Raw genomic sequence first — 25,838 nt, forward strand, 5'->3', positions numbered from 1 at the left:
GCTGGAGAGGGTGTGGAGAAAAGGGAACCCTCTTACACTGTTGGTGGGAATGCAAACTAGTACAGCCACTATGGAGAACAGTGTGGAGATTCCTTAAAAAACTGGAAATAGAACTGCCATACGACCCAGCAATCCCACTGCTGGGCATACACACCGAGGAAACCAGAATAGGAAGAGACACATGTACCCCAATGTTCATCGCAGCACTGTTTATAATAGCCAGGACATGGAAGCAACGTAGATGTCCATCAGCAGATGAATGGATAAGAAAGCTGTGGTACATATACACAATGGAGTATTACGCAGCCATTAAAAAGAATGCATTTGAGTCAGTTCTAGTGAGATGGATGAAACTGGAGCCGATTACACAGAGTGAAGTAAGCCAGAAAGAAAAACACCAATATAGTATACTAACACATATATATGGAATTTAGAGAGATGGTAGTGATGACCCTGTATGCAAGACAGCGATAGAGACACAGATGTGTAGAGTGGACTTTTGGACTCTGAGGGAGAGGGAGAGAGTGGGATGATTTGGGAGAATGGCATTGAAACATGTACACTATCATGTAAGAAATGAATCGCCAGTCTATGTTCGATGCAGGATACAGGATGCTTGGGGCTGGTGCATGGGGATGATCCAGAGAGATGATGTGGGGTGGGAGGTGGGAGGGGGGTTCATATTTGGGAGCTCATGTACACCCGTGGCAGATTCATGTCAATGTGTGCCAAAACCAATACAGTATTGTAAAGTAAAATAAAGTAAAAATTAAAATTAAAAACAAACAAAAAAAAGAAGATGAGGAGTGTAGTGGCCAATCATCGGAAGTTGACAACAACCAGCTAAGAGCATCATTGAAGCTGATCCTCTTATAACTACATGATGAGAAATTGCCAAAGAACTCAATGTCAAACATTCTATCATTGTTCAGCATTTGAAGCAAATTGGAAAGGTGAAAAAGCACCCTTGGTAAGTGAGTATTTCATGAGCTGACTGCAAATCAAAAAAAATCTTTGTTTTGAAGTGTTGTCTTCTCTTACTCTTATGCAACAACAAAGAATCATTTCTTGATCGGATTGTGATGATTGACCAAAAGTGGATTTTATATGACAACTGGTGATGACCAGCTCAGTGGCTGGACCAAGAAGCAGCTCCAAAGCATTTTCCAAAGCCAAATTGCACAAAAAGTCACCGTCACTGTTTGATGGTCTGCTCCTAGTCTGATCCACTACAGCTTGCTGAATCCCAGTGAAACCATTACACTTGAGAAGCATGCTCAGCAAATCGATGTAATGTACCAAAAACTACAATGTCTGAAGCCAGCATTGGTCAACAGAATGGGCCCAATTCTTTTCCATGACAACATCAACTGCATGTCACACAACCAACATTTCAAAAGTTGAACCAATTGTGCTATGAAGTTTTGCCTCATCCACCGTATTCACCTGATCTCTCACCAACTGACTACCACTTTTTCAACTATCTTGACAACTTTTTGCATGGAAAATGCTTCCATAACCAGCAGGAGGCAGAAAATGCTTTCCAAGAGTTCACTGAATTCCAAGGCACAGATTTTTACTCTACAGGAATAAATAAACTTATTTCTTGTTGGCAAAAATGTATTGATTGTAATGGTCCCCACTTTGATTAATAAAGCTGTGTTTGAGTCTAGTTATAATGATTTAAAAATCACGGTCAGAAACCACAATTACGTTTGCCCCAACCTAATATTTTCTAAGGAAACATGTATAAGTACGTGAAAACAAGCATTAAAAAAAATCTGGAAGGGAATTCAGTTTTAGAGAGGGTGGAAAGTTGGGATTCAAGGTGTTGGTAAAAAGGGACTGTAGCTTTATCTGCAACATGCTAATTTTAAGAAAAGAGAGTATAAGTATAAATCTGACTTTTAATTTAAAAGTAATAAATTAAAATTTATAAAGCAAAGAGTTACAAACTTCAACTAGATCCTCCATATTTCACTGGCCCCTTTTTCTTTCAGTCTCTGTTAAACTTTTCTTCTTCTGAACTACAATCTCATACAGTCTGCCATCCTTTGAATACAAAATTCTCCTGCCAAGAGAAAATAGAAGCCTTAAGAAAGGAAATTAAATAAGCCTTTTCTCTTGTCTTCTACATCTTAGTTCATTAACTCTTATGTGAATTATTTACTTGCTCTTAAACCTGGTGGCTCAGACAGTAAAGAATCTGCCTGCTATATTGGAGATCTGGGTTCAATCCCTGGGCAGTAAAGATCCCCTGGAGAAGGAAAGACTACCCACTCCAGTACTCTTGCCTGGAAAATTCCATAGTCAAAGGAGCCTGATGAGCCACAGTCTATGTGGTTACAAAGAGTCAGACACAACTGAGTGACTAACACTTTCAATTTTCAAACCTGTATAGTTTTTGTATCACATTTGCATCTTCAAACTGATTAACAAGAATATTGCTCTTATCATTTATAATATGTGATGCCACTTGTCCTAACTTCCCTGTAGGAGCACTTTGTTGTTGTTTAGTCATCAAGTCGTGTCTGACTCTGCAATCCCATGGACTGTAGCCTGCCAGGCTTCTCTGTCCATGGCATTTCCCAAGCAAGAATACTGGAGTGGGCTGTAATTTTCTTTTCTAGGGAATGTTTCTGACCCAGGGATTGAACTGGAGGCTCCCACACTGGCAGGTAGATTCTTTACCACTGAGCCACCAGGGAAGCCCGTAGGAGCACTCTACCACTGTTTTCAATTCCAAACACATAAACCGCTCACTTGAGTGGAGAAAGCATATCAAGGGTAGTTTCCCATGTTATTCTCTAATTAAGCTCCTTGTTGTTTCCTTCATAGCACTTAACACAATTTTAAACTATTTTATCTTTCTCATTGGCTTACTTTTGTGTGCCCAGCCCTCCCACCACATCTATGAGCTCCAGGAAGCCAGTATCCACACCTGTCTTAGGTTCAGCACACACTGAACTGGTCATAGGCCTATAGTCAATGGGTCTATATGTTGACTGAATGAAAAGTAAGAAAGTCCCTTCAACATTCTGCCCCTCTGCCCCCCATAACCCCAGGAACACCCATCCCTTCTCTCCTCTAATGTTCCTGGGGTACAATGAATGTAAGAGGTCTTCTGGCTAAAGCCATTCTCTCTCACCTCCGGAGGAAACGTCTTGCACCCTTGCATCTTCTATATCTTCAACTTTATAATAATTTCCTATCAATACTCAAAGATGCTCCCAATTGCAACCAACCAACCAGAAACCCCTAAAGTCCCGTTCTCAGGTTTCAAGTCAGTATGTGATCACCCTCTTCCCCTGAATTTCAGGACTCAGCCGTGTCCTATGTCCCTCCTTCTCCTCCGGCTCGTTTCAGCGAGTCTTAAAAGTGTCGGGATTTCCCCAAAGATCCTGTAATTTTCAACCGCTGGTGAAAAGGCGGTAATCCTAGTGGGGACAAAGTCTGGGAAAGAGGAACTCCGACAAGAAGTGCTGAGGAGTCAGGCGGGTTAAGGAGAAAGCTACGAAAAGCCCGAGGCAGATGTCACAGAGGACTGGTGTTGTGGAGACGACACGGGCCTCTGTGACGCTCCCGACCGAGACTAGACAGAGTGGGAGGCGCGCGTGCGCGTCCCGACTGTCCAGCCGCGCGCCCGGGCCCTACCTTCTCGTGCACAGCGGGGAAAGCGCGCGCTCGTGCGCCCAGCGGCCTCTGTGCGCCTGCGCTGCGGTTGCCGGGCACCAAGCGGCGAAAAGACAACCTAGTGGAGGGGTGGCGGCAGTGGAGATTCCGGAAGCCCAGCCTTCACCCGGAAATGGTTGTCGAGAAACATGGCGTTGCTGGTGCGAGTCCTTGTGAGTGAAGGAGGAATTATGTGCGGTCGCCCGCCGGACTCCCGGGTTGGAGTTGGAGAGGGCGGGACGGGAACAACTGGACAGAAGTGCAGGAGCGGAGCCGATGCGGTAGCGGGGCTACTCGGCCGCCTTTCTGTGGGGAAACTGAGGCAGCTTCCCACTCCCCCGACCCTCGATTTTTCCGTGCCTTCCCCATCTTTGGAGAAGGGAGGAGAGTGACTTCAGACCTAAATTTGATGAAACTTGCTTTTCCTCGGTCACCACCTGTAACTCCTTCCCTTCAGGGAGAGAGAGATCCGCGTTCTAATTCCTGTTCTGTCACTAATGGACAGGGTGACCTTGGGCAAGTCACTTTAGGGCTTCAGAATCCCTAGGCGCAAAGGGAGGACGTAAATCTGCAAGTACTTCGAATTCTGAGGTCCTCTGGCTTTATCATGGAGAAGGAAATGGCAACCCACTCCAGTATCCTTGCCTGGAGAATCCCATGGACAGAGGAGCCTGGTAGGCTACAGTCCACGGGGGTCGCAAAGATTCGGACACTACTGAGCTACTTCACTTTCACTTGCTTTATCAGAGAGAGCAGTAGATTCATTCTTAACCGTAAAGCTAAGTGGAATACTATTACAGGTTGTTGGAGTGAAAGCTGCAGGAGAACTTGGGTCATATCTGTTGTTTTTACTCTGCCTAGTGCAGTGTGTGGCACATCATGAGTGTTAAATAAATATTTGTTGAAGGAATGAATGAAATAAGTTAGGAAGAACTATTATACGCTTGACTAATTAACACCCATATGGGAAGCTGCTGCACCTCTTGTGCTTCAGTCCTGTCCTAGTGGATTCTTACTTCTAGGAATTAAATAGAACAAACATTAGGAGGATACAGAGCTTGGTTTCTAGTTATGGAAGGATGGGAGAGTTTATACTTTCAGCAAGTCTTTAAAAAACTAGGTCAAGGGCATTATTTTTTGTAGCAGATCTCTAGTCTTTCCCATTCTGTTGTTTTCCTCTATTTCTTTGCATTCCTGCCTCTAGCTTTCCTTTGAGTTACGGTATTAGGGACACTTGTTTCTAATCTTTTTATATGTGGCTTGTATGGACCGCATTTTACTTCTTGTATTTCTTGTCAGCCTAGCAAAGTACAGTGCCTTCTATTGTTGTGTAGTAAATGTTTGTTTGAAGTGTAGCTCCTTCAAACAGAAAGTCACTCACTGAAGTAATTGTTGATGTCAGGGCATAAATTGATTTGGATCTGAGGACTGCTGAGGAAATGGCAACTAGGATGTCAAAAGTGTTTTTAAGATGGATATTGGGGAGGGGGGGACATAAGAATTTTGTTGGGCTGTAGATGTGAAATGAATACCTTGACTCCACTTGGAAGTTAGTGGCTGCCCCAGCTGAGCCCGCCACTGAGCTTGTGGACAGTTGCAGGTTCATTCCTTCTTAGTTGGTAGCATCCACTGAAACTACCTCTCTAACTGCTACTATTAGTTGAATCTCCCCTCACCCCATTTATCTCTTTCTAGTCATCTTTTTAAGTAAAAAACCAAGAATGGATAAGGAACATCTCTTTCACTTTATACTGTATACTATAATTCTTTGAAGTCTTATCATGTGTTAAAGTGCAGTATGTGAGAAAGCAACTTGGGACTAGAGAGTGACAGTAAACATGAAAGTAGCAGATATTTATTGATCCCTTATGCTGAGAGGCATTTGGGTTAGGCATGGTGAGGAATTCACAAAAGGAAAATGCACCTGTCTAGGAGTCGGAAGGGCCTTGTTTGAAAGCTTGGCCCCATTACCAACTATGGGTATGGCCCGGAGCAAGTCAACTAATTTCTCTGAGCTTCAGGTTTTCTGAAGGGTAAATTTGATAGTGATGATCAGAGAATCAGTTGATATAAGTGATATTTTAATTGCTTTTCTTCCCTTTTATTCAGCAACTATTTTGAGTGTTTACTATGTCCTGGGAACTCTCCAGTGGACCCAAAATGGCAAACATAGACCTTATTTTCATGCTTATAATCTAATAGAGACAAAAAAGAAAACTACTAACACAGTTCTTGAAATGCTGTGATAGAAGTCTGAACAAGGTGCTCTGGTAGCAGAGTAGAAAGGCAGCTAGCCCACACTGAGGATGAACATTTAGATACTTAATGAGAGAGCATTAGCTGGGGAATAGAGGAAGGGGCATAGAGCAGAAGCATTAGCTTGTGTTACTGTGCTAGACAGTCAAGGAGCTGTAAGTAAATCTCTTTGACTGGACTTAGGGGCCCTTGTGGGGAAATGGCAGGAGAGGAGGCATTACCTTCCATGTCAGTGTTAGGAGTTGGAGATTTATCTTAAGGCAGAGGGAAGCCATTGAAATATTTTAAACAAAGGGAGGATTTATTTTTAAAGGTTTTTTTTTTTTTTTAATGTATTTACTCTTTTTTCTTATTTAAAAATTTGAAATTGAGGAATAATTGACATACAGTAAGTCACATTTATTTAATTGTATAATTTGATAAGTTTTGATACAGGTATATACCTGAAGAGTCATAATCATAATAAAATTAATGAACATATCTGTCACTCCCCCAAATTTCTTTGTGCCTTTTTCAGTCCTTTTCTTGTATTTGTCTGCCTGTTTCCAACCACCCTTGATCAGGGGGAACACTTTGTTTCTCCTCTCATTTTTAAATTGAAATTAAAATTTTATTTTGAAAGTACAAAAAAGTAAGAAAAAAATTCGACATAGTAAACACTCATATATTTACTACTAGATTTTTGTTTTAATAGATCCTTGTAACAGGGATGAATGTAACAGATGGATCAGTCAGAGAGAGCTGAGATTAGAGTCCCGATGGTCAGTGAGAAACTACTTGAGTAATCCTGCTGCTGCTGCTGCTAAGTTGCTTCAGTCGTGTCCGACTCTGTGTGACCCCATAGACGGCAGCCCACTAGGCTCCCCCGTCCCTGGGATTCTCCAGGCAAGAACACTGGAGTGGGTTGCCATTTCCTTCTCCAATGCATGAAAGTGAAAAGTGAAAGTGAAAGTGAAGTCATGTCTGACTCTTAGCGACCCCATGGACTGCAGCCCACCAGGCTCCTCCATCCATGGGATTTTCCAGGCAAGAGTACTGGAGTGGGTTGCCATTGCCTTCTCCGAAGTAATCCTGGAAGAAGTGATAAAGGCCTGTACTAAGGGGCCAGGGACAATGTGGTTAAAGAAGAAGGGGTGGTTTCAAGAGATACTTAGGAGAGAGAGTCTGCAGGGCTTGGTGAGAGTTAGATGTAAAGGATGAAGAAGAGGGAAGAGTCTAACAGTGAGTTCCAAGTCAGCCTAGGATGAGAGAGTTCATAGCAGTGTTCTTCACTGAGAAAATCTAGCTGGAGATTTTTTTTTTTCTTTTTTGCAGCTGGAGATCTGGTGTTCAGGAGAGAGAACTGAAATATAGGTTGTAGTTGAAACAAGAAGTTGTGATTTCTCAAGCAAGAATATTGATAACTAATAGGGTGTTTACTATGCAGTAACCACTCTTAAATGCTTTATATATGTGAAGTTAACTAAATCCTTATGACAGCCCTTTGAAAAGGTAGGCACTATTATCTCCTCATTTTGCAGATAAAAAAAATCGAACCACTGAAAGGTAGTGTTCCTGGAACATTTTCATTAGTCTCACCTTACTTTTTCCTCTTTCTGCCTTTTTGACCAGTTTTTACCCTTCTTCGCCAGTGGGTTTGGGAAGGAGGAGTAAACTGAAGCACTGCTATTGCTGAGTTGCTCTAGCAGACGAAATGAACATTTAAGTAGTATACTGGGACTTTATGGTTTTATGAGCTGTTCTGGGCATTGGTAATAATTTTTACTTTTCTTTGACAATAGTAGAAATTGTAGAAACTATGCTATTTTATATTTATATCAGCAAAGCACAAGGGTTTAAATTTCTCCACATCTTTGCTGACATTGTTATTTTCTGTTTTTTTTTTTTTTTATTAGTTCAGTTCAGTTGCTCAGTCATGTCCAACTATTTGCAATCCCATAGACTGCAGCATGCCAGGCTTTCCTGTCCATCATCAACTCCCTGAGCTTGCTCACGCTCATTTCCATCAAGTTGGTGATGCCATCCAAACGTCTTACCCTGTGTCATCTCCTTCTCCTGCCTTCAATGTTTCCCAGCATCAGGGTCTTTTCCAATGAGTCGGTTCTTCGAATCAGGTGGCTAAAGTATTGGAGCTTCAGCATCAGTCCTTACAGTGAATATTCAGGACTGATTTCCTTTAGGATTGACTGGTTTGATCTCCTTGCAGTCCAAGGGACTCTCAAGAGTCTTCAACACCACAGTTCAAAAGCATCAATTCTTTGGTGCTCAGCCTTCTTTATGGTCCAGCTCTTACATTCATACATGACTACTGGAAAAACTGTAACTTTGACTATATGGACCTTTGTTGGCAATGTAATGTCTCTGCTTTTTAATATGCTGTCTAGGTTTGTCATAGTTTTTCTTCCAAGGAGCAAGCATCTTAATTTCATGGCTGCGGTCACCATCTGCCGTGATTTTGGAGCCTGAGAAAATAAAGTCACTGTTTCCATTGTTTGTCCATCTATTTGCCATGGAGTGATGGGACTGGATCTCATGATTTTAGTTTTTGAATGTTGAATTTTAAGCCAGCTTTTTCACTCTCCTTTTTTTTTTTTTTTAAATCATAGTGGCCATCATAGTGGGTATGAGATGATACCTCCTTATAGTTTTGATTTGTATTTCTCTAGTGATTACTGCTGTTAAGCATATTTCTTTTATGCTTATTGGCCTTTATGTATATCATTGGAGAAACGTCTATTCAAGTTCTGTGTCCATTTAAAAAAAAATAATTAGTTATTTTTGGCTATTCAGGGTCTTCATTGCTGCATGTGGACTTTGGTTGTGGTGGGTGGGGGCTACTCTGTTGCAGAGCATGGGCTTCTTATTGCAGTGGTTTCTCTTGTGGAGCGTGGGCTCTAGGTGCACTGGCTTCAGCAGTTGCGGCACATGGGCTCAGTAGTTGTGGTTCCCAGGTTCTAGAGCACAGGCTTGATATTTATGGCGCGTGGACTTAGTTGCTCCAAGGCATGTGGGGTCTTCCTGGATCAGAGATCAAACCTGTGTTCCTGCATTGGCTGGCGGATTCTTTTTTTTTCTTAATGTTTTAAAATTTTACTTATTTTTGGCTGGGTCTTCACTGCTTTGCACGGTCTTTCTGTAGTTGTGGCAAGTGGGGACTACTCTAGTTGCAGTGCACAGGCTTCTCATTGTGGTGGCTTTTTGTTGCTGAGTATGGGCCCTAGGGTACAGGGGCTTCGGTCATGGACTTAGTTACTCCTTGGCATGTGGGATCATCCCAGATTAGGGATCAAACCTGTCTCCTGCGTTGGCAGGTGGATTCTTTACCACTGAGCCACCAGGGGAGCCCTGTGCCTGCTTTTTTAAATCAGGTTATTTTTTTGTTTTTGAATTGTCTGAATTCTCTATGTTTTTAAGTCAGTCCATTATCAGATATATGATTTGCAAATATTTTCTCCCAGTCCATGGGTTGCCTTTTCAGTTTACTGATAGTATTTGATGCACAGAAGCTTTTAATTTTAATGAAGTCCAACTTAACTTTTTTATTGCCTCTGCTTCTGGTAATATATCTATGAAATCATTGCCCAATCTAAGGTCATGAAATGTTTCCCTTATGTTTTCCTCTAAGAGTTTCATAGTTTTAGGCCTTATGTTTAGGTCTTAGATCCATTCTGAGTTAATTTTTATATATTATGTAAGGTTTTACTATATTTTTTGTTATTTTCTTAGTGTTTGCTCTGGGAATTACAACTAATAACTTAATTTCTAATAATCTAATTTAAATTAAATACCAGTGTGATTTCAACAATATATAAAAATTACGATTTGATATTGCCTCATTATTTCCTTCTGCCTTTGTGTCAGTATTGTCATTCAAATTACATCTTTATACATTGTGTGTGCTTCAGTACAGATTTATAATTATTGTTTTATGCAGTGTCTTTTAAATTAAAAATGAAAGTAAGAAAATTATGGGCAAAATATTTATACTATTTTAAAATTTATCCAGATATTTACCTTTATTAGTGCAATTTATTTCTTCATGTGGGTTTGGTTTTCTGTACTGTCAAAGGTATCATTTCAGCCTGAAGTTCTCCCTTTAGTATTTGTTGAAGGCCAGGTCTGTTGTTGATAGATTCTCTCAGTTTTTGTTTATATAGAAATTCTTAATTTTTCCTTCACATGTGAATGATAGTTTTGTTGGGTATAGAATTCTTGTTTGACATTCTCCCCTCTGCTACTTCCAACATTTTGAGTATTTCATCCCACTGCCTTTTGGCCCCCATGTTTTTTGAGAAATATAGCTATTAATATTATTGAGGATCTCATACACAATGAGTCCCTTCTCTTACTGCTTCCAAGATTTATATCTTTCCACAACTTGATTGTGATATTTTAATTTGTGACTCTCTCTGCATTTGTCCTATTTGGAGTTAGTTGAGCTTCTTGAATTTATAGATTGTTTTCCATTAAATTTTGCATATTTTCTGCCAGTATTCACATTTTTTTTTCCAGTTCTTTAAATTTCTCTCCGCTCCAGCTGACACTCCTATTATACTTAATGTTGTTATGTTTGATGGTATAGGTACATTTGATGGTAGCTCTCTGAGGTGCTGTTAAATTTTCTTAGTTTTTTTCTTTCTGTTTCTTGGGTAGATAATCTCAATCTATTTTTAAGGTCACTGATTCTTTCTTTTGCTCAAATCTGCTGTTAAACTTTTCTAGTGACATGTTCATTTTCTTTATTGTTTTTTTTTTAACTCGAATTTTTATTTGGCTTTCTGTTAAAATTTCTCTTTATTGATATTCTTTATTTGGTGAGATACTGTTCTCATACTTCATTTTAGTTCTTTAGACATGATTTTCTTTAGATGTTAAATTTTTTAAATAGCTGATTCAAAGTCTTTATTTAGTTTGTCTAATATCAAGGGTTCTTCGGGGGCAGTTTCTGTTGATTTTTTTTCCCCTTGTATGAATCATACTTTTTGTTTTATTGTCTTTCATAACTTTTTGTTGAAAACTGAACATTTTAAATAATATTATGCGGTGTTGGAGAAGACTCTTGAAGGTCCCTTGGACTGCAGGGAGATCCAACCAGTCTATTCTGAAGGAGATCAACCCTGGGATTTCTTTGGAAGGAATGATGCTAAAGCTGAAGCTCCAGTACTTTGGCCACCTCATGAGAAGAGTTGACTCATTGGAAAAGACTCTGATGCTGGGAGAGATTGGGGGCAGGAGGAGAAGGGGATGACCCAGGATGAGATGGCTAGATGGCATCACGGACTCGATGGACGTGAGTCTGAGTGAACTCCAGGAGATGGTGATGAACAGGGAGGCCTGGCGTGCTGCGATTCATGGAGTCACAAAGAGTCGGACACGACTGAGCAACTGAACGGAACTGAACTGAACTAATGTGGCAGCTCTGGAGATCAGGACTTTTCCCAGAGTTTGCTGTTACTTTTCTGTTTAGTGACTTCTCTGAATTAATTCTGTCAAGTCTGTATTTTTTGTTGTGTGCTCTCTGCTCATTTAGCTTAGTGGTCAAGTAATGATTGGATGGAGATTTCCTTAAATGCCTGGAACCAGTAAGTCTTAGTGTTTGTTGAGGGGCTCTGTGTGCATTTTGGAGCATGCTTTCAATATTCTGCTGGTCATTTGACTGTTCTGCCTTAACCCTCACTTCCTGCTTGTGCAGTACCTCAGGGCCAACCAGAGATGAGAGCTTTAGGGCAGTCTCAGATCTTTCCTTTTCTGGGGGTGGACACAGACCTGAGCATCCACATGGCCTTCAGATTCCCAGGAATGTGTCAGAGCTTTTCAAGGCCCCTATCTCATTCCCTTGATTCTCCTTTAGACTTTTGGTTAGCCTTTTATTTTCCCAAGTATTATCTACTGCCTCAGGCAGTCACAGAGTTAAACAGTTGCCTCTGTTTTGATGGTTGGATGGCATCATCGACTCAATGAACAGGAGTTTGAGCAAACTCCAGGAGATAGTGAAGGACAGGAAAGCCTGGCATGCTGCAGTCCACAAGGTCACAGAGAGTCGGACGTGACTGAGCGACTGAACAACAACAAACGAATAGCTCCTGGGGAAGATGGTTTTCATACCGGGAGAGTTCCTCTTGGACGGATGGAATCTTCCAAGGAACTGCTAGACAGATCAAATAATTCCAGACATTTGTGAATAAGGTTTGAGGAGCTTCAAGCCCATTCAGGATTCAACTTTTCTCCAGAGAAGACTGGCTCCTTTTAATAAATATTGCTGTTTAGAAGCCAAGTTTGGATGCTCCATGTAGTCATTGCAACTGGGGTTTCATTGCTTCCAGGCTTTATCAGTACAGGGGTAGGAAATATACGTATGTGTGTACATATACATGTGCTTCCCTGGTGCCTCAGTGGTAAAGATCCCGCTGACCAATGCATGAGACATGGCTGTGATCCCTGGGTTGGGAACATCCCTTGGAGAAGCAAATGGCAACCTGCTCCAGTATTCTTGCCTGGGAAATCCCATGGACAGAGCAGCCTGGGGGGATGTGGTCCATGGGATCACAAAAAGAGTCAAACTTGGCTTAGCAGCTAAACAACAACAATATACATATACATAAATACACATATATATTGATTTCTTTATTTATCTCTCTATATTAAAAACTCATAGCAGTTCTCTAAATCCAGCCCAGTAGCACCGGGTTTATTCTATCCTTTTGCCTTTTCATATTGGTTAACTCCTTTCTCTGATAGAAACCCAACCCCTCATCCTTAACATATTTACTGATTTGCTCAAATCTTGCATTTGTGAATTTACATACTTGCTAAAATTTATTTGTAACCCGAATCAATACTTGTGCTTTTGCAGTTATTTGTGGACATGTGCAGAGGGGTGAAAAATTTGACTAACTTTCGTATTACTAGCTGAGGTGATACTTTGACTTTCTGTTTCAGCTCTTATACTGTAAACAGATATCCTTTTCATAGTCTATTTAGTGACTTTTTTTTTTTTTTTGCATTTTTATGCTTTTGTTCCTGACTTGCCTGTGTAAAATGCGTCCCACATGTAGTGCTAAAGTGCTGTCTAGTATTGCTAAGTGCAAGAAGGCTATGATGTTTCTTATGGAGAAAATTCATATGTTAGAGAAGTTTTATTCAGGAGTGAGTTACAGTTCTGTTCGCTGTGAGTTCAATGTTAGTGAACCAATGTATTTGACATAATGAATTAACATGTATTAAATAAGGTGTCTTTAAACAGAAACACACAAAACAAGATCATATATTGATTGGCTGATGAAAACGTGTGACCAGAGGCTTGCAGGAACCTAATTCTCTATTTCTCCTAGGAGCAGTGTTTCATTGTTTGCTAACTCTGTTTGTGGTCACTTTGTAAAACGTAACTATGGGGAATAGGAGAATTGACTATCTGTAAAGTCTTTTCACAGCTCATGAGTGAGCAAAGTAAAATATTGTGTGTCTTTAAAACCACATGAAGAAACAGTCTGTGGGTTGATTAAAGTGTAGTCAGAAAAAGAGCTAATGTGTCAGAATATTTTGAAATACAATGTAAAATCACCTGCAAATTGCAAATGCACAAGAAATGCAAACATAAAACCCATCTTTAAAATTTTGGTTTTGAAATGTTGATGACACAAAAGGATGATAAAATCAGTTCCCACTTATAATGGTATTTATATTATCCTAAGTTAAAATAATTTTAAACCACTGGAACTTTTTTCTGAACTTGGGAGAATTGAAGTTTGCTAATTGTTGTAGACCTAATGTATTAGTACCTATAAGAGGATGATCAGTACTTCCACAGATTTATATATTTATAAATGAAGTGTTGGGAGAGATGGGAAGGGAAGAGTCCTTTTCCCAGTAGAACCAGAATTTGGCGTCTAGGTTGAAGCAAATGAGCTCATGGGTTGGGTAGAAGTGAAGAAGAGAGTCTCAGAGGAATTGACTACACAGGGATTAGCTTGTGTGGAGAGGAGCGGTAATTCTCAAAGCAGGGAATATGAGTCAGGTTTTGGAACTGCTGAGTGGAGAATGCAGGGCAGGATATGTAAATATATTGATGGGTCTAGAAGAGTCCAGTTGGTAAAGATCAGGTGTTTGACTACAGAGGTACTTGGAGGCACTGCAGGCTTTTGAGAATGGGAATTCCAGGTTCAAAACAGTATTTTGAGAAAATAGTTCTTGCTGCTGTGATAATTTGCTGGGGAAAGAGGAGTTTCTTACATAATTCAGTAACAGTTGTTAATAGCAGTAATGAAGCATTTGTGTGTGTGTTTTAGTGTTACTTAAGTGCTTTCACAAGTGGTCCTTGGGATACTCCTGTGAGGTAGCTTTTATTATTACCACTTTAAAAGAAAAATTATTTATTTGGCTGTGTCAGATCTTAGTTGTGGCATGCGGGATCTTTCATTCTGCATGTAGGCAGGCTTCTCTCTAGTTGCAGCCTGCAGGCTTGCATGGGCTCAGTATTTGGGCTTATTTGCCCCGTGGTATTTGGATCCTTAGTTCCCCGACCAGGGATCGAACCCAAGTCCCCAGCATTGCAAGACAGATTCTTAACCACTGGACCACCAGGGAAGTCCCTATTTTCACTTTTACATAGGGGAAACTGAGGTCCAGAGTGTTGAGTAACAGGTTCATGGTCACATAGCTGTTTAATGGTAGGCTTGCAATTTAAACACCTGTTTCAATTAAGGATTTGGACACATAACTATTGTTACAGGATTAGAGGAGGAAAGGACAGAGCTGACTGCTCCTTTCTTTTAATAAGAAGTAGTATTGGCATGAGACCAAATAGGATCAAATATTAGAGAAAATTTTGTTGACGTTGGAAAACATATGATGAAATTCTTCAGAAACTCCGAAAGTTTGCATTGTTCCTACTTGTAATTTCCTCTTAACACCCCCCCCACCCAGTTTGGGCCTGAATCTGCTGAAGTTTCATCTTACCATATATTTACATTTTTAGGAAAGGAACTGTCTGACACTGAATGATCTGCTAAACGTGTCAGCTGTTAGTAAACAAGAAACCAATAATTGTATCTCATTTGAAAACAATCCCAGCAGGTGAAACCTCTGCTGAAATAAAATCCTGTTTTTAAGCTTTAATTTTCATTTGAAACATAGGTTGCTTTGAGTAGCCTATTAGAAACAGTTACACAGTTTTAAAAATGAGATACTTGGGAAAGCATCTCTAGGTTTAGAATTCTTAACACTTCTTTCCCCGTTACCCCTGGCCCTTCCTGCCTACTCATGAGGAAATGGAGGTTCAGCTTCAAGGTAATATTTTATTGAGTTGGACATACTGCAAAGTATATTTTTCCCCTTAAAATCCTGAAAGGTTAGGGATTTTCATTTATTTTATAGAAGAGGCAATGAAGACTCATAGTTCACTGACAGTGGAGCTGTGAGTCAAATCAGTGCTTTCTAAGTACAGGACTCTTCCCATAGTATTATGCTGTATTTTAATTGGTTCAAGACTAGGTCACAGAGTGTTAGAGCTAGGACTTTGGAGATATTTCCTTTACCTTTTCATTCCATAAACGAGCTTGGATCCAGGAATTGGGCTGCTTGGATTCAAATCTTAATCCCAGCATGTATTAACCATATGATTTTGGGAAGTTACTTATCCTATCCTTACTTCCATTTCTTTATCCGTATACGTGGGATAGTAACAGTAGTAACGTGGATTTGATCCCTAGTCCAGGAACATCCCTGGAGAAGAAAATGGCAACCCACTCCAATATTCTTGCCTGGGAAATCCCATGGTCAGATGAGCCTGACAGGCTACAGTTCATGGGGTTGCAAAAGAATCAACACAACTCAGAGACTAAACAGCAACAATAAATATTACTAATGTTAAGAGGAAAATGAGAATCATAGAGGTTTCGGTCAGTTCAGTTCGGTTGCTCAGTCGTGTCCAACTCTTTCCGACCCCATGAATTGCAGCACACCAGGCCTCCCTGTCCATCACCAACTCCCAGAGTTTACCCAGACTCATGTCCATTGAGTCGGTGATGCCATCCAGCCATCTCATCTTCTGTCGTCCCCTTTTCCTCCTGCCCCCAATCCCTCCCAGCATCAGGGTCTTCTCAAATGAGTCAACTCTTTGCATGAGGTGGCCAAAGTGTTGGGAGTTTCAGCTTCAGCATCAGTCCTTCCAATGAACACCCAGGACTGATCTCCTTTAGGATGGACTGGTTGGATCTCCTTGCAGTCCAAGGGACTCTCAAGAGTCTTCTCCAACACCACAGTTCAAAAGCATCAATTCTTCGGCGCTCAGCTTTCTTCACAGTCCAACTCTCACATCTATGCATGACCATTGGAAAAACCATAGCCTTGACTAGATGGACCTTTGTTGGCAAAGTAATGTCTCTGCTTTTCAATATGCTATCTAGGTTGATCATAACTTTCCTTCCAAGGAGTAAGAGTCTTTTAATGTCATGGCTGCAGTCACCATCTGCAGTGATTTTGGAGCCCAGAAAAATAAAGTCTGACACTGTTTTCCACTGTTTCCCCATCCATTTGCCATGAAGTGATGGGACCAGATGCCATGATCTTAAGTTTTCTGAATGTTGAGCTTTAAGCCAACTTTTTCACTCTCCACTTTCACTTTTATCAAGAGGCTTTTTAGTTCCGCTTCATAAGGGTGGTGTCATCTGTATATCTCAGGTTATTGATATTTCTCATGGCAATCTTGATTCCAGCTTGTGCTGCTTCCAGCCCAGTGTTTCTCATGATGTACTCTGCACAGAAGTTAAATAAGCAGGGTGACAATATACAGCCTTGACGTACTCCTTTTCCTATTTGGAACCAGTCTGCTGGTCCATGTCCAGTTCTCACTGTTGCTTCCTGACCTGCTACTTTTAAAGATTATATTAAAGTAGCTGAGTTTAAACTAGAATCTGGATCTTTGACTCTAGTATTGTTGATGGGGCTTCACAGGTGACACAAAGGTAAAGAATCCGCCTGCCAATGCAGGGGACGTGGGTTTGATCCCTGGGTTGAGAAGATCCCCTAGAGTAGGAAATGGCAACTCATTCCAGTTTTCTTGCCTGGAAAATTCCATAGACAGAGGAGCCTGGCTGGCTGTAGTCCATGGGATCTCAAAGAGCTGAATGACTGAACAACTAAGCTCACACACACATGCATACACATTGTAACTGATGCTTGGCAGAGTGTTTTCAGACAGTTTGTATGTCCACTCTTCATTATGGCCCTATCAGGTCTACAGAGAGAAACCCCTGGATTCCCCAGAGTTGGTTCCTAGAATAGAGATTTCCAGTACTGTGTACAGGGATGCCATTTATACAGTGGATTGCATTTCAGATTCATAAAATAAAGCATTCTTCTCATTGAGCAAGATAGAGCTCCTCCTGTCTCCAGTCGAACCTTTCACTTTCGTCCAGAGACCTTTTTGAGGTCAGTTAATGCCAGAGGGGAAAATTGGACCTCACTCATAGCTCTAACAGCCATTTAGTATCCCTTTGTCTTGGAAGTCAAGTTGCCCAAGTATATTTTCCCACCCTAAAAATTTAAGCCCTAGTTTCTTCATTCTTTTGGGGATAATGGTAATGCCAGCACTGTTTCGTGTAAAGGGATTTTATGAAGAGCAGATAAATCAGTATTTATGAAAATGATAAGCTAACTGTAAAATGCCTGAATTAGGCTTTATTTTGTTACTGTTCTAAGAGGAAGCTCATGTCCTACAGTTCGAGTCAGCTCTTACCAGAGTCCTTTTAGTCTGTGGTAGGCAAGGGTGCATTTTATCTTTGGAGAGATGAGCATGGGCAGCCTTGGTCCTCGTCCTGTTTTGGAAGTTCTCCTTTCATTTGCCCTGTTCTAAAAGGATTTCTAGACTTAGATACACTGCCTTCTACACATGGAGTCTGATAGAGATTCCTGACTATGGTTTTCTTTCTCTAGAGAAATCAGATCAGCATCTCCCCGTGGGTTCCAGGATGCAGCCGATGGCTACTTGTGTCTCGTACACGGGGACAGCAGGGCAGAACTCTGTCTGGTACTTTCCAGGTAAGATTTGTTGTTCCTTTGCTTGCTATGAAAAAACCTTAGTGTTAATGTGCAAATGTCATGTATTTATAGATTAACCAACCAAATTGTGTGATGGAAAAACCTCATGAGACCACTTCTGGGTCTCTGTGGTGCCAGCTCAGGACTGATCCTTACTGTATGGTGTCTAGGGCGTGGCTTCTAAATACCCCAGTGGTGGAACTTAGCCTAGGATACCATGGTCCAGTCTGATGATTTTTACTGTTGGGAGTGTTTCCAGATATTCATCTGAGAGTTAACCTTTCTTCAGTTTTCTTCTTGTAGCCACTTTTACCTGGAGTAAGAAAATGTTTCTTTTTTTCCTTTTTATGAACATAAAATTAGAGGAACAATTATTTGAGGCCTTAGTTTACCACTGATCACCTGATCTATTATAATATAGTCTACTTTGGACCCTCGTTGAGGATTTCTTTTCCTGATTTTTGCTAATTATACAAATAATTCAATAATAAAGGTAATAAAAATCACCCATGACTTCAAACCTGAAAACATCTGCTGGTCCTTTTCCAGTCTTTGAGTATGTGTGTGTGTGCTAATTTTTTCCTTAGGTACTTGAACAAATATCTACAGAATTTTATGTTCTGGTGCTTTTTCACATATTAGAGCAGACATTATTCATGTTTTAGACATATTCCATAATTAAATTTTGAAATGACTACATGTTATTCTATTTATTTAGCCTTTATTTATGTTAAAATTATTTCTAATTTTTTTGCCATAGTAGACTTTAATGTGGTTACCATTTTCTTGCTGTATAGTTTTTCTTATTTTAAATTATTTATTAAGGATAAACTAGGAGAGTACACCCTAGGTCAAAGGGTGTGAGCAATTTTCCTCTCCAAAAAGTTGTTTTAATTTATACTGCCACCAGCAATGTTTATATAACTAGTTTTTCATCATTACTTCCCCTAAATTGTATTTTTAAAAAAAATTTATTTATCTTCTGTCTCGGGTCTTAGTTGCATCATGCGGGATCTTTGTTGCTTTGCATAGACCCCTCCGGTTGTGGCTTGTGGGCTTAGTTGCCCTGAAGCATATGGGATCCTAGTTTCTTGACCAGGGTTCGAACCCACATCCCCTGCATTGAAAGGCAGAACCACTGGACCACCAGGAAAGTCTCTAAACTGGATGTTTTTTTAAACTAATTGGGTAGAAAATATTACCTTGTTTTGCTTAGCATTTCTTTATCAGGGTTAAACATTTTTCTGTGTTTATCAGTTGTATTCTGGTTTGTAAAAACTGTATGCTTTTATCATTTCTTCATTTATTTACTGGGAATTTATTTTTATTATGAATTTATGTAAACTCCTTTTGTAGCCATTGATCTTTTCATATTTAATGCAATGAAAATTTATTTTTGATGTATAAATTCTATTCTAACTTATTTATATAAATATGTTAACATATTTAAAATGCAGGGTAATTCCCTTCAATTAGTATATAAGTCTTGCCCTTCTGAGAATGTCTTGTTTGTCCCTGTATTTCCTGGGCTTCTAACTGAGTCTGGCACAGAGGAGGCAATAAATGAATGAATGAAGAATATATTTGTGCGGAAGAGGGATCTATTTTAGATAGTCAGGTAGCTATTTCTTTTCAGAAGTTTTTGGGCTGTGTTCTGTTTTTGTCTGTGTATGCATTGAAAAATTATTTATTTTTGGCTCTGCCTCGTCTTCATTGCTGCCTGGGCTTTTATCTAGTTGCAGAGACCAGGGGCTACTCTCTAGCTGGGGAGCCTGGACTTCTCTTAGTTGCAGAGTGCAGGTTCTAGAGCGGGCAGCTTCATTAGTTATGGCGCTGGGGCTCAGTAGTTGTGGGGCATGGGCTTAGTTCCCCTGAGGCTTGTGGAATCTTCCTAGACCAGGGACGGAACCTGTGTTCCCTGCATTGGCAGGCAGATTTTTAACCACTGGACCATCAGGGAAGTCCTAGAAAATTTTAATAGAATTTATCCTGTAGCTTTAAGTCATTTGTAAATAATGTGTACATAGAAGGTGAAAGGGGGAGCTCATTTTATCAGTCTCTGACTTGGGCCTCATTCTTTGAATCAATAAACATTTCTTGGGTACCTAATATGTATCAGGTACTGTACTAGGTTCTCAGCATTATAGCAAGGCATCCATGTGAAACTTGGAGTTGTTTATCTCATACTGACAAGATGTGATTTCAGCCATTGTAAATAAACTGGACATTTTGTCATGTTGACCATACCTCCCTGGTACATCTTCCCAGTTTTGAGTTCTGGTTGGAAAACTCTGCCTCAGAATGACATCCTCAGGCGCATGTCCGAGAGGGAGGCAGATTTGGCTCAGAATGAGGAAGAACCTTGTGTTAACTAAAATTGTGGTGTAATGGAATGTGTTGGCTATATTTGGCAAAGTAAATTTACTCTTACTGGAAATATTCAAGCAGTGATTGGAAGACTGTGTTGGGGCATGACATAAAAGTATCTTTCACTGGGTGAATGGTAGTATCAGAAGATCGGTAAGGTAATGTCCATTGCTATAATCCTTCTATTATTTTCAAAAGGCTAGGGACGTTGGATTCTCAACTATCTTTTCTAAATAACCTCTTGAAGTTCTATCATACTTTGATGAGTCTACTTTAAAATTTTTTTAAATTTTGAAATAAATTAAACATAAAAATGTGATAAAAATAGTAGTGTTCCCATATATCCTTCATCTAGCTTCCTTTAATGTTAACATCTTATGTGACCATAGTGCAGTTATTGAAACCAGGAAGTCAACACTGATGTAACGCTGTTAAATAATCTGTATACCTATTCCAGTTTTTTCCTCCCATTAATTCCTTTGTTGGTTCTTGGTTTGGGTTTGTCTAATATTTTCTTAAAATTAGATTAAGGCTATGCATTTTTGGAAAAAGTGACATTGTTTCCTTCTCAGTGTGTCTTATCAGGGGATACATGATGCCAATATGTCTTATTACTGGTGATGTTAACCTTGGTCACTTGGTTATTAATTAAAGTTACTGTTTTCCCCTTTGGAATTAGTATCTTGTGAGAAGATACTTTGAGATGGTACAGATTTCTCATCATACTTTTGCTCATTACTTTTAGCGTCCATTGATGGTTCTTTTTTTTAATGGTATGTAATAATTACTTTAAAAATTATGATAAAATACACATAACAAAGTTACCACCATTTTTAAGTATGCAATTCAGTAGTGTAAAATATAGTCACAGTGTTAAACAGTATATATCTAGAGATTTTTCATCTTCCAAAACTGAAAATGTATACCCCCGCCTGCCATTGGCAACCACCTTTCCAGCTTTCAGTTTCTATGATTTTGACTACTCTAATGCTACCTATGGGGCTTCCCAGGTGTCACTAGTGCTAAAGAACCTGCTGGCAGTACAAGAGACACAAGAGATGTGGGTTTGATCCCTGGGTGGGCCCTGGAGTAGTATTCTTGCCTGGAAAATTCCATGGACAGGAGAGCCTGGCAGGCTACAGTCCATGGGGTCACAAAAGAGTCAGACATGACTGAGCAACTGAGTACAGTGCTACATATGAGTGGAATCATACAGTATTTGTCTTTCTGTTACTTATTTTGCTTGGCATGAAGTCTTCAAAGTTCATTTGTGTTATAGCATGTGACAAGATTTTTTTTCTTTTTTAAAAGCTGTATAATATTCCATTGTATTTATATATTACAGTTTCTTTATCCATTGTTCTGTCAGTGGGCATTTGGGTTGCTTCCACATCTTGGCTATTGTGAAAAATGCTTCAGTGAAGATAAGTGTGAAAATATCTCTTCAAGCTCCTGCTTTAAATTTTTCTATTTTTTAATATTTAGCTAGAAGTGGTGTTGCTGTATCATGTGATAATTCTATTTATGGTTCTTGACTGCAGTAGTCATTACTGTGGTGTTTGCTTGATGGTCATTTTCTAATTCCATCAATACCTACTCCATTTGTTTACTGGAATTCTGCTGTAAGGATGAGCTGTCATTTCCTCTCCATTTATTTGTTTATTCAATTATTTTGTTTGTATCAGTATGAGCTAATGGATATTTATTCTGTGAGTTATAATCTATTCTCATTATTTATTTTGTCGATCAAATTGTCCCATGTTTGGCTGTTGAGAGCTTCTTCAAGTTCTTTTCTACGTTCCTTCAGTTTTTGAACACTTCTTTATTTCTTGGGCACCACAAGATGTTTCAGGTTCATGCTGTATTTAATTTGCTCTAGTCCTAGAGTCAACAGTTTCCCAGGGGAGCCCTGGTTCCTTTTATTGGAGAATAATATTAGGAATATTTAGAAATTAAGATCTGGGTGCTGCGTGTACATTAGCCAATGTTGAACTCTACTTAGGTTTTTGAAATCAGCTAGGGGAGAGAAGAGAGCTCTGAATATGTTTTACCTCTTAATGAACTTTACTTTTTTGAGCCTTAGAGTCCTTATTTCTAAAATGGGAAAAAAATAGTATCAACTTTGCAAGATTGCTGTGAGATAACAAAAGTAAAACAGCAAGCGTACAGATGCTGGGCATATGGGAGATCTTTAGTAAATTGTAACTATGGTTTTTGTTGCTATTTATGTTCATGCTCCTTGGGTAAATTTTCTCCTCATCTTGTAAATGGAAACTTAAAAAATTTTTTTTTGTCCTAAAACTACCTTAAGTTGCAACCTCTCCTGGGTCTTAGTTTCCTCATCTGTGAAAGGAAAAGGTTGGACTTAGAAGATCTCTGAGATTCCTTCCAGCTCAAGTGTTGTTATTCTAAGTTACTCCTTAGTTCTTTAATTGCTTTTTCTCCAAGCTAAACAGCCTCAATTCATTTTAACCTTTCCACTAGGACCTTTTATTCATCTCTTTGATCATTCCTGTGGTTCTTTTCTGGACCTTCTCCAGATTGTCCTTCTATTTAAAAAAAAAAAAAACCCACCTAATTTTTATTGAGTGCTGACTCCATGCCCAGAATGGTGTTGAGCAGTGGGACAGAAAATAAAAGAAGTACAAGATATACTGTGCCCTGGTGGAGCTTATAGTTTTGCTAAAAGGACCAGATATTCAAGAATTGCTGAGTCTTTCTTTCTTTTTCCCTTTTTCCTTCCCTCCTTCCGTTCATTACTTCCTTCTTTCCCTCCTCTCTTTCTCTATTTCTTTCAGATCAGAAAGGTCTTTTCATTTTTAGAACCTTTTTGGAAGCAAAAAAGAGTGAAATTTTAGCATTTCACTTAATGAGGGGCTCCTTGCAAAGTTTGCCATTGGATTTGTCTGGAACAGGTCTTCATATTTGTTTTATGCATTGAAGTTTACCCATCTCTTTTACATAGATTATTTTATTTGGTTCTAAAACAGACATATGAGATAGGCAAAGCTGGAGCTTCTAACCCTGTTTTTTTAATCTTCCACTACCCCATGCTTCTCACCTTTGTCTTTTCACTCACCTCTATGCTGCTGTCATCTTAAGGCTTATCCATGATCTCTTTTCTGATGACTCCAGATCTTTTTGATCTCTCAATTTCTATTTTTTATTGAAGTATAATAAAAATACAAAAAGGCATAAGTCATAAGTATGTGACTCAATGAATTATCCCAAAGTAAACATAAACAGCTTCCACATCAAGAAATAGAACCCCAGAAGTTCCCAGAAGTTCCTTGATCCCCTTCTAGTCTGTATCCCTAACCAAAGTTAAGCAGTCTTCTCTTTGAACACCAGAGTAGTTTTGCCTTTCAAACATATGGTATGTACTCTCTTTTGTTTGTCTGCATTCATTCAGCTTTGTTTTAGAAATTCACCTGTTACTCTGTGTCCTAATAGTTTATCCATTCTCATTGTTGTATAGTATTTTGTTGTCTACCACAATTAATTTTGCACTTATTTATTGATGGATATTTAGATTGTTTCTAGTTGGGCTTTTATAAATAGGGCTCTTATGAGTATTCTTGTATATGTTTTGTGAGGATATATACACATTTCTATTAGGGTATATACTTAGAAATGGAATTGTTGAATCTTACAGAATGTGTATACATTCAGCTTCATAGATACTGCCAAATAATTTTTCAAAGTGATTGTATCATTTTATACTCCCATCAGCAGAGTATGAGAGTTCTAGTTGCTCTATATCCTTTCTGATGCTTTGTGTGTGTGTATGTGTGCATGTGCGTGTGTGTGTTTGGTGGGTGGTCTTTAAACATTTTAAAATATGAAAGCAAAGTGAGTTTTCTTTCTCTTCTCCACAAGGTTATGAGTTCCATAGGGTAAAGATTGTTTTATCTTAAAACCTAGCACAAAGGCTGGCATATTATGGGTATTTAATAAAAGTTGGAGGAAACATGTATGCATGATATATGTGTAGATAAGAAGAAGGATATATAATAAGGGCTTCCCTGGTGATTCAGCAGATAAAAATCTGCCTGCCAGTGCAGAGGATGCAGGTTCGATCCCTTTCATCCCTGGTTGGGGAAGATCCCACAATGCCGAGGGGCAGCTAAGCTTGTGTGCCCCAACTACTGAACCCACAGGTTTGGAGCCTGTGCTTCGCAACAAGAGAAGCCACATGTATGAGAAGCCTGCGTACTGTAACAAAGAGTAGCCCCTGTGCAGCAAGGAAGACACAGTGCAGCTAAAACATAAATACATTTATGGAGAAGCATATAATAAGAAATAACCTTACAAGTGGCTAGGTTTGTTCAATCAACAAATATGTAAGTGTTTGCTGTGTATAATGCACTGTACTTGATTCTGGTAATACAGCTAGTTCCTACCCTCATGGATATTTTTGGTGGTGGTGATAGAAAATAAATATGTGTGTAATAAAAATATACTTGTACATTGTAATGAGTATTATGAATGAAATGAACAGGCTACTGCTATGATAGAGAATCATGGGATGACAAAAAAACTGTTTTAGATACAACAGTCAGAGAAGGCCTCTTTGAAAAAGTGACGGTGAGTATTTTGGGGTATTTTCTCTCTCTTTTTTTCTTTACAAAAAGTTACTTGGTATCTTTTTGGTTTAAACAGAGGAAAAATTAATGTTTTTAAAGGTCAAGGGAATCTTTTTTAGGGGGCAAGGGCAAGAATGGGTAGTACAAAAAAGTAAATGTATGTGTTTATAGGTATGTTTAGATATGGGGAAACTAGATGTTTTCTGACGAAGAAAAAGCTCATGTCATTTAATATAACTTGCCCCAAAGCACAGCTTTTTGAGACTGTTGGTTGTGTTCCTTGAACCTGTTTAAGTGTTTCATGTTCTAGTGGGCCATTACATTGATATATGTGATATAATAAGAGTTGTTCTGTGTTTAGTGTTACACAGCCTTCTTGATACCTATGAATTTAAGTGTAAGTCCTTGGCACTGACCAGAAGAATCCTGACTGATCTTTTAATATTCTTGTTTGGAAAGAAAAGTAAATAGTAACTCTCCACATTTAGAAATTCCATTTTTTCCTTCATTAGTATTAAAGGAAAAATCATTTTCATTTCAGTGTGTCCCTTCTCTTGGAATAAAACAGAAAGGAATCCTCCTGCTACTCCTTCCCCACCACTTTATATTGTAAAGAAAATATAATAGTACTGAGAGTTTGGAAACTAGGTTCCTAAACTCTTGCATATTCTACCAGCATAGTGCAATAACTCGTTTTTGTGTATTCCATTTTAGACTTGCACATATGCATTTGTGTGTCTACCTATAATTTTATACATAAATGTGTTTTCACGTTGCTAAAAATAATAATCTCTTGTAAACTGGATTTTAGGTGATAATGTCGTCTCAGTATAGGTTCATCCATTGTAACAAATGTACCACTCTGTTGAGGGATGTTGATAGTGGCAGATATTGTAAATGTGTGGGAAGGGGTATGTGGGA

General features: G+C 39.3%; 1 protein-coding gene across 1 annotated transcript in view; it reads left to right on the forward strand.

Annotated features, from left to right (window-relative positions):
• The first annotated feature begins 3,726 nt into the window (after positions 1–3,726).
• LOC120868672 (ubiquinol-cytochrome-c reductase complex assembly factor 1) overlaps positions 3,727–25,838 on the forward strand; it is a 100,635-nt gene continuing 78,523 nt past the window's right edge. Inside the window, exons 1-2 of the mRNA XM_040247462.1 lie at positions 3,727–3,845; positions 17,860–17,964. Of these exons, the coding sequence (XP_040103396.1) occupies positions 3,822–3,845; positions 17,860–17,964 (129 nt within the window). The 5' untranslated portion in view covers positions 3,727–3,821. The remainder of the gene's footprint in view (positions 3,846–17,859; positions 17,965–25,838) is intronic.

Source organism: Oryx dammah, unplaced genomic scaffold (genome assembly GCF_014754425.2).
Source record: "Oryx dammah isolate SB20612 unplaced genomic scaffold, SCBI_Odam_1.1 HiC_scaffold_10, whole genome shotgun sequence".
NCBI classification, from domain to species: Eukaryota; Metazoa; Chordata; class Mammalia; order Artiodactyla; family Bovidae; genus Oryx; species Oryx dammah.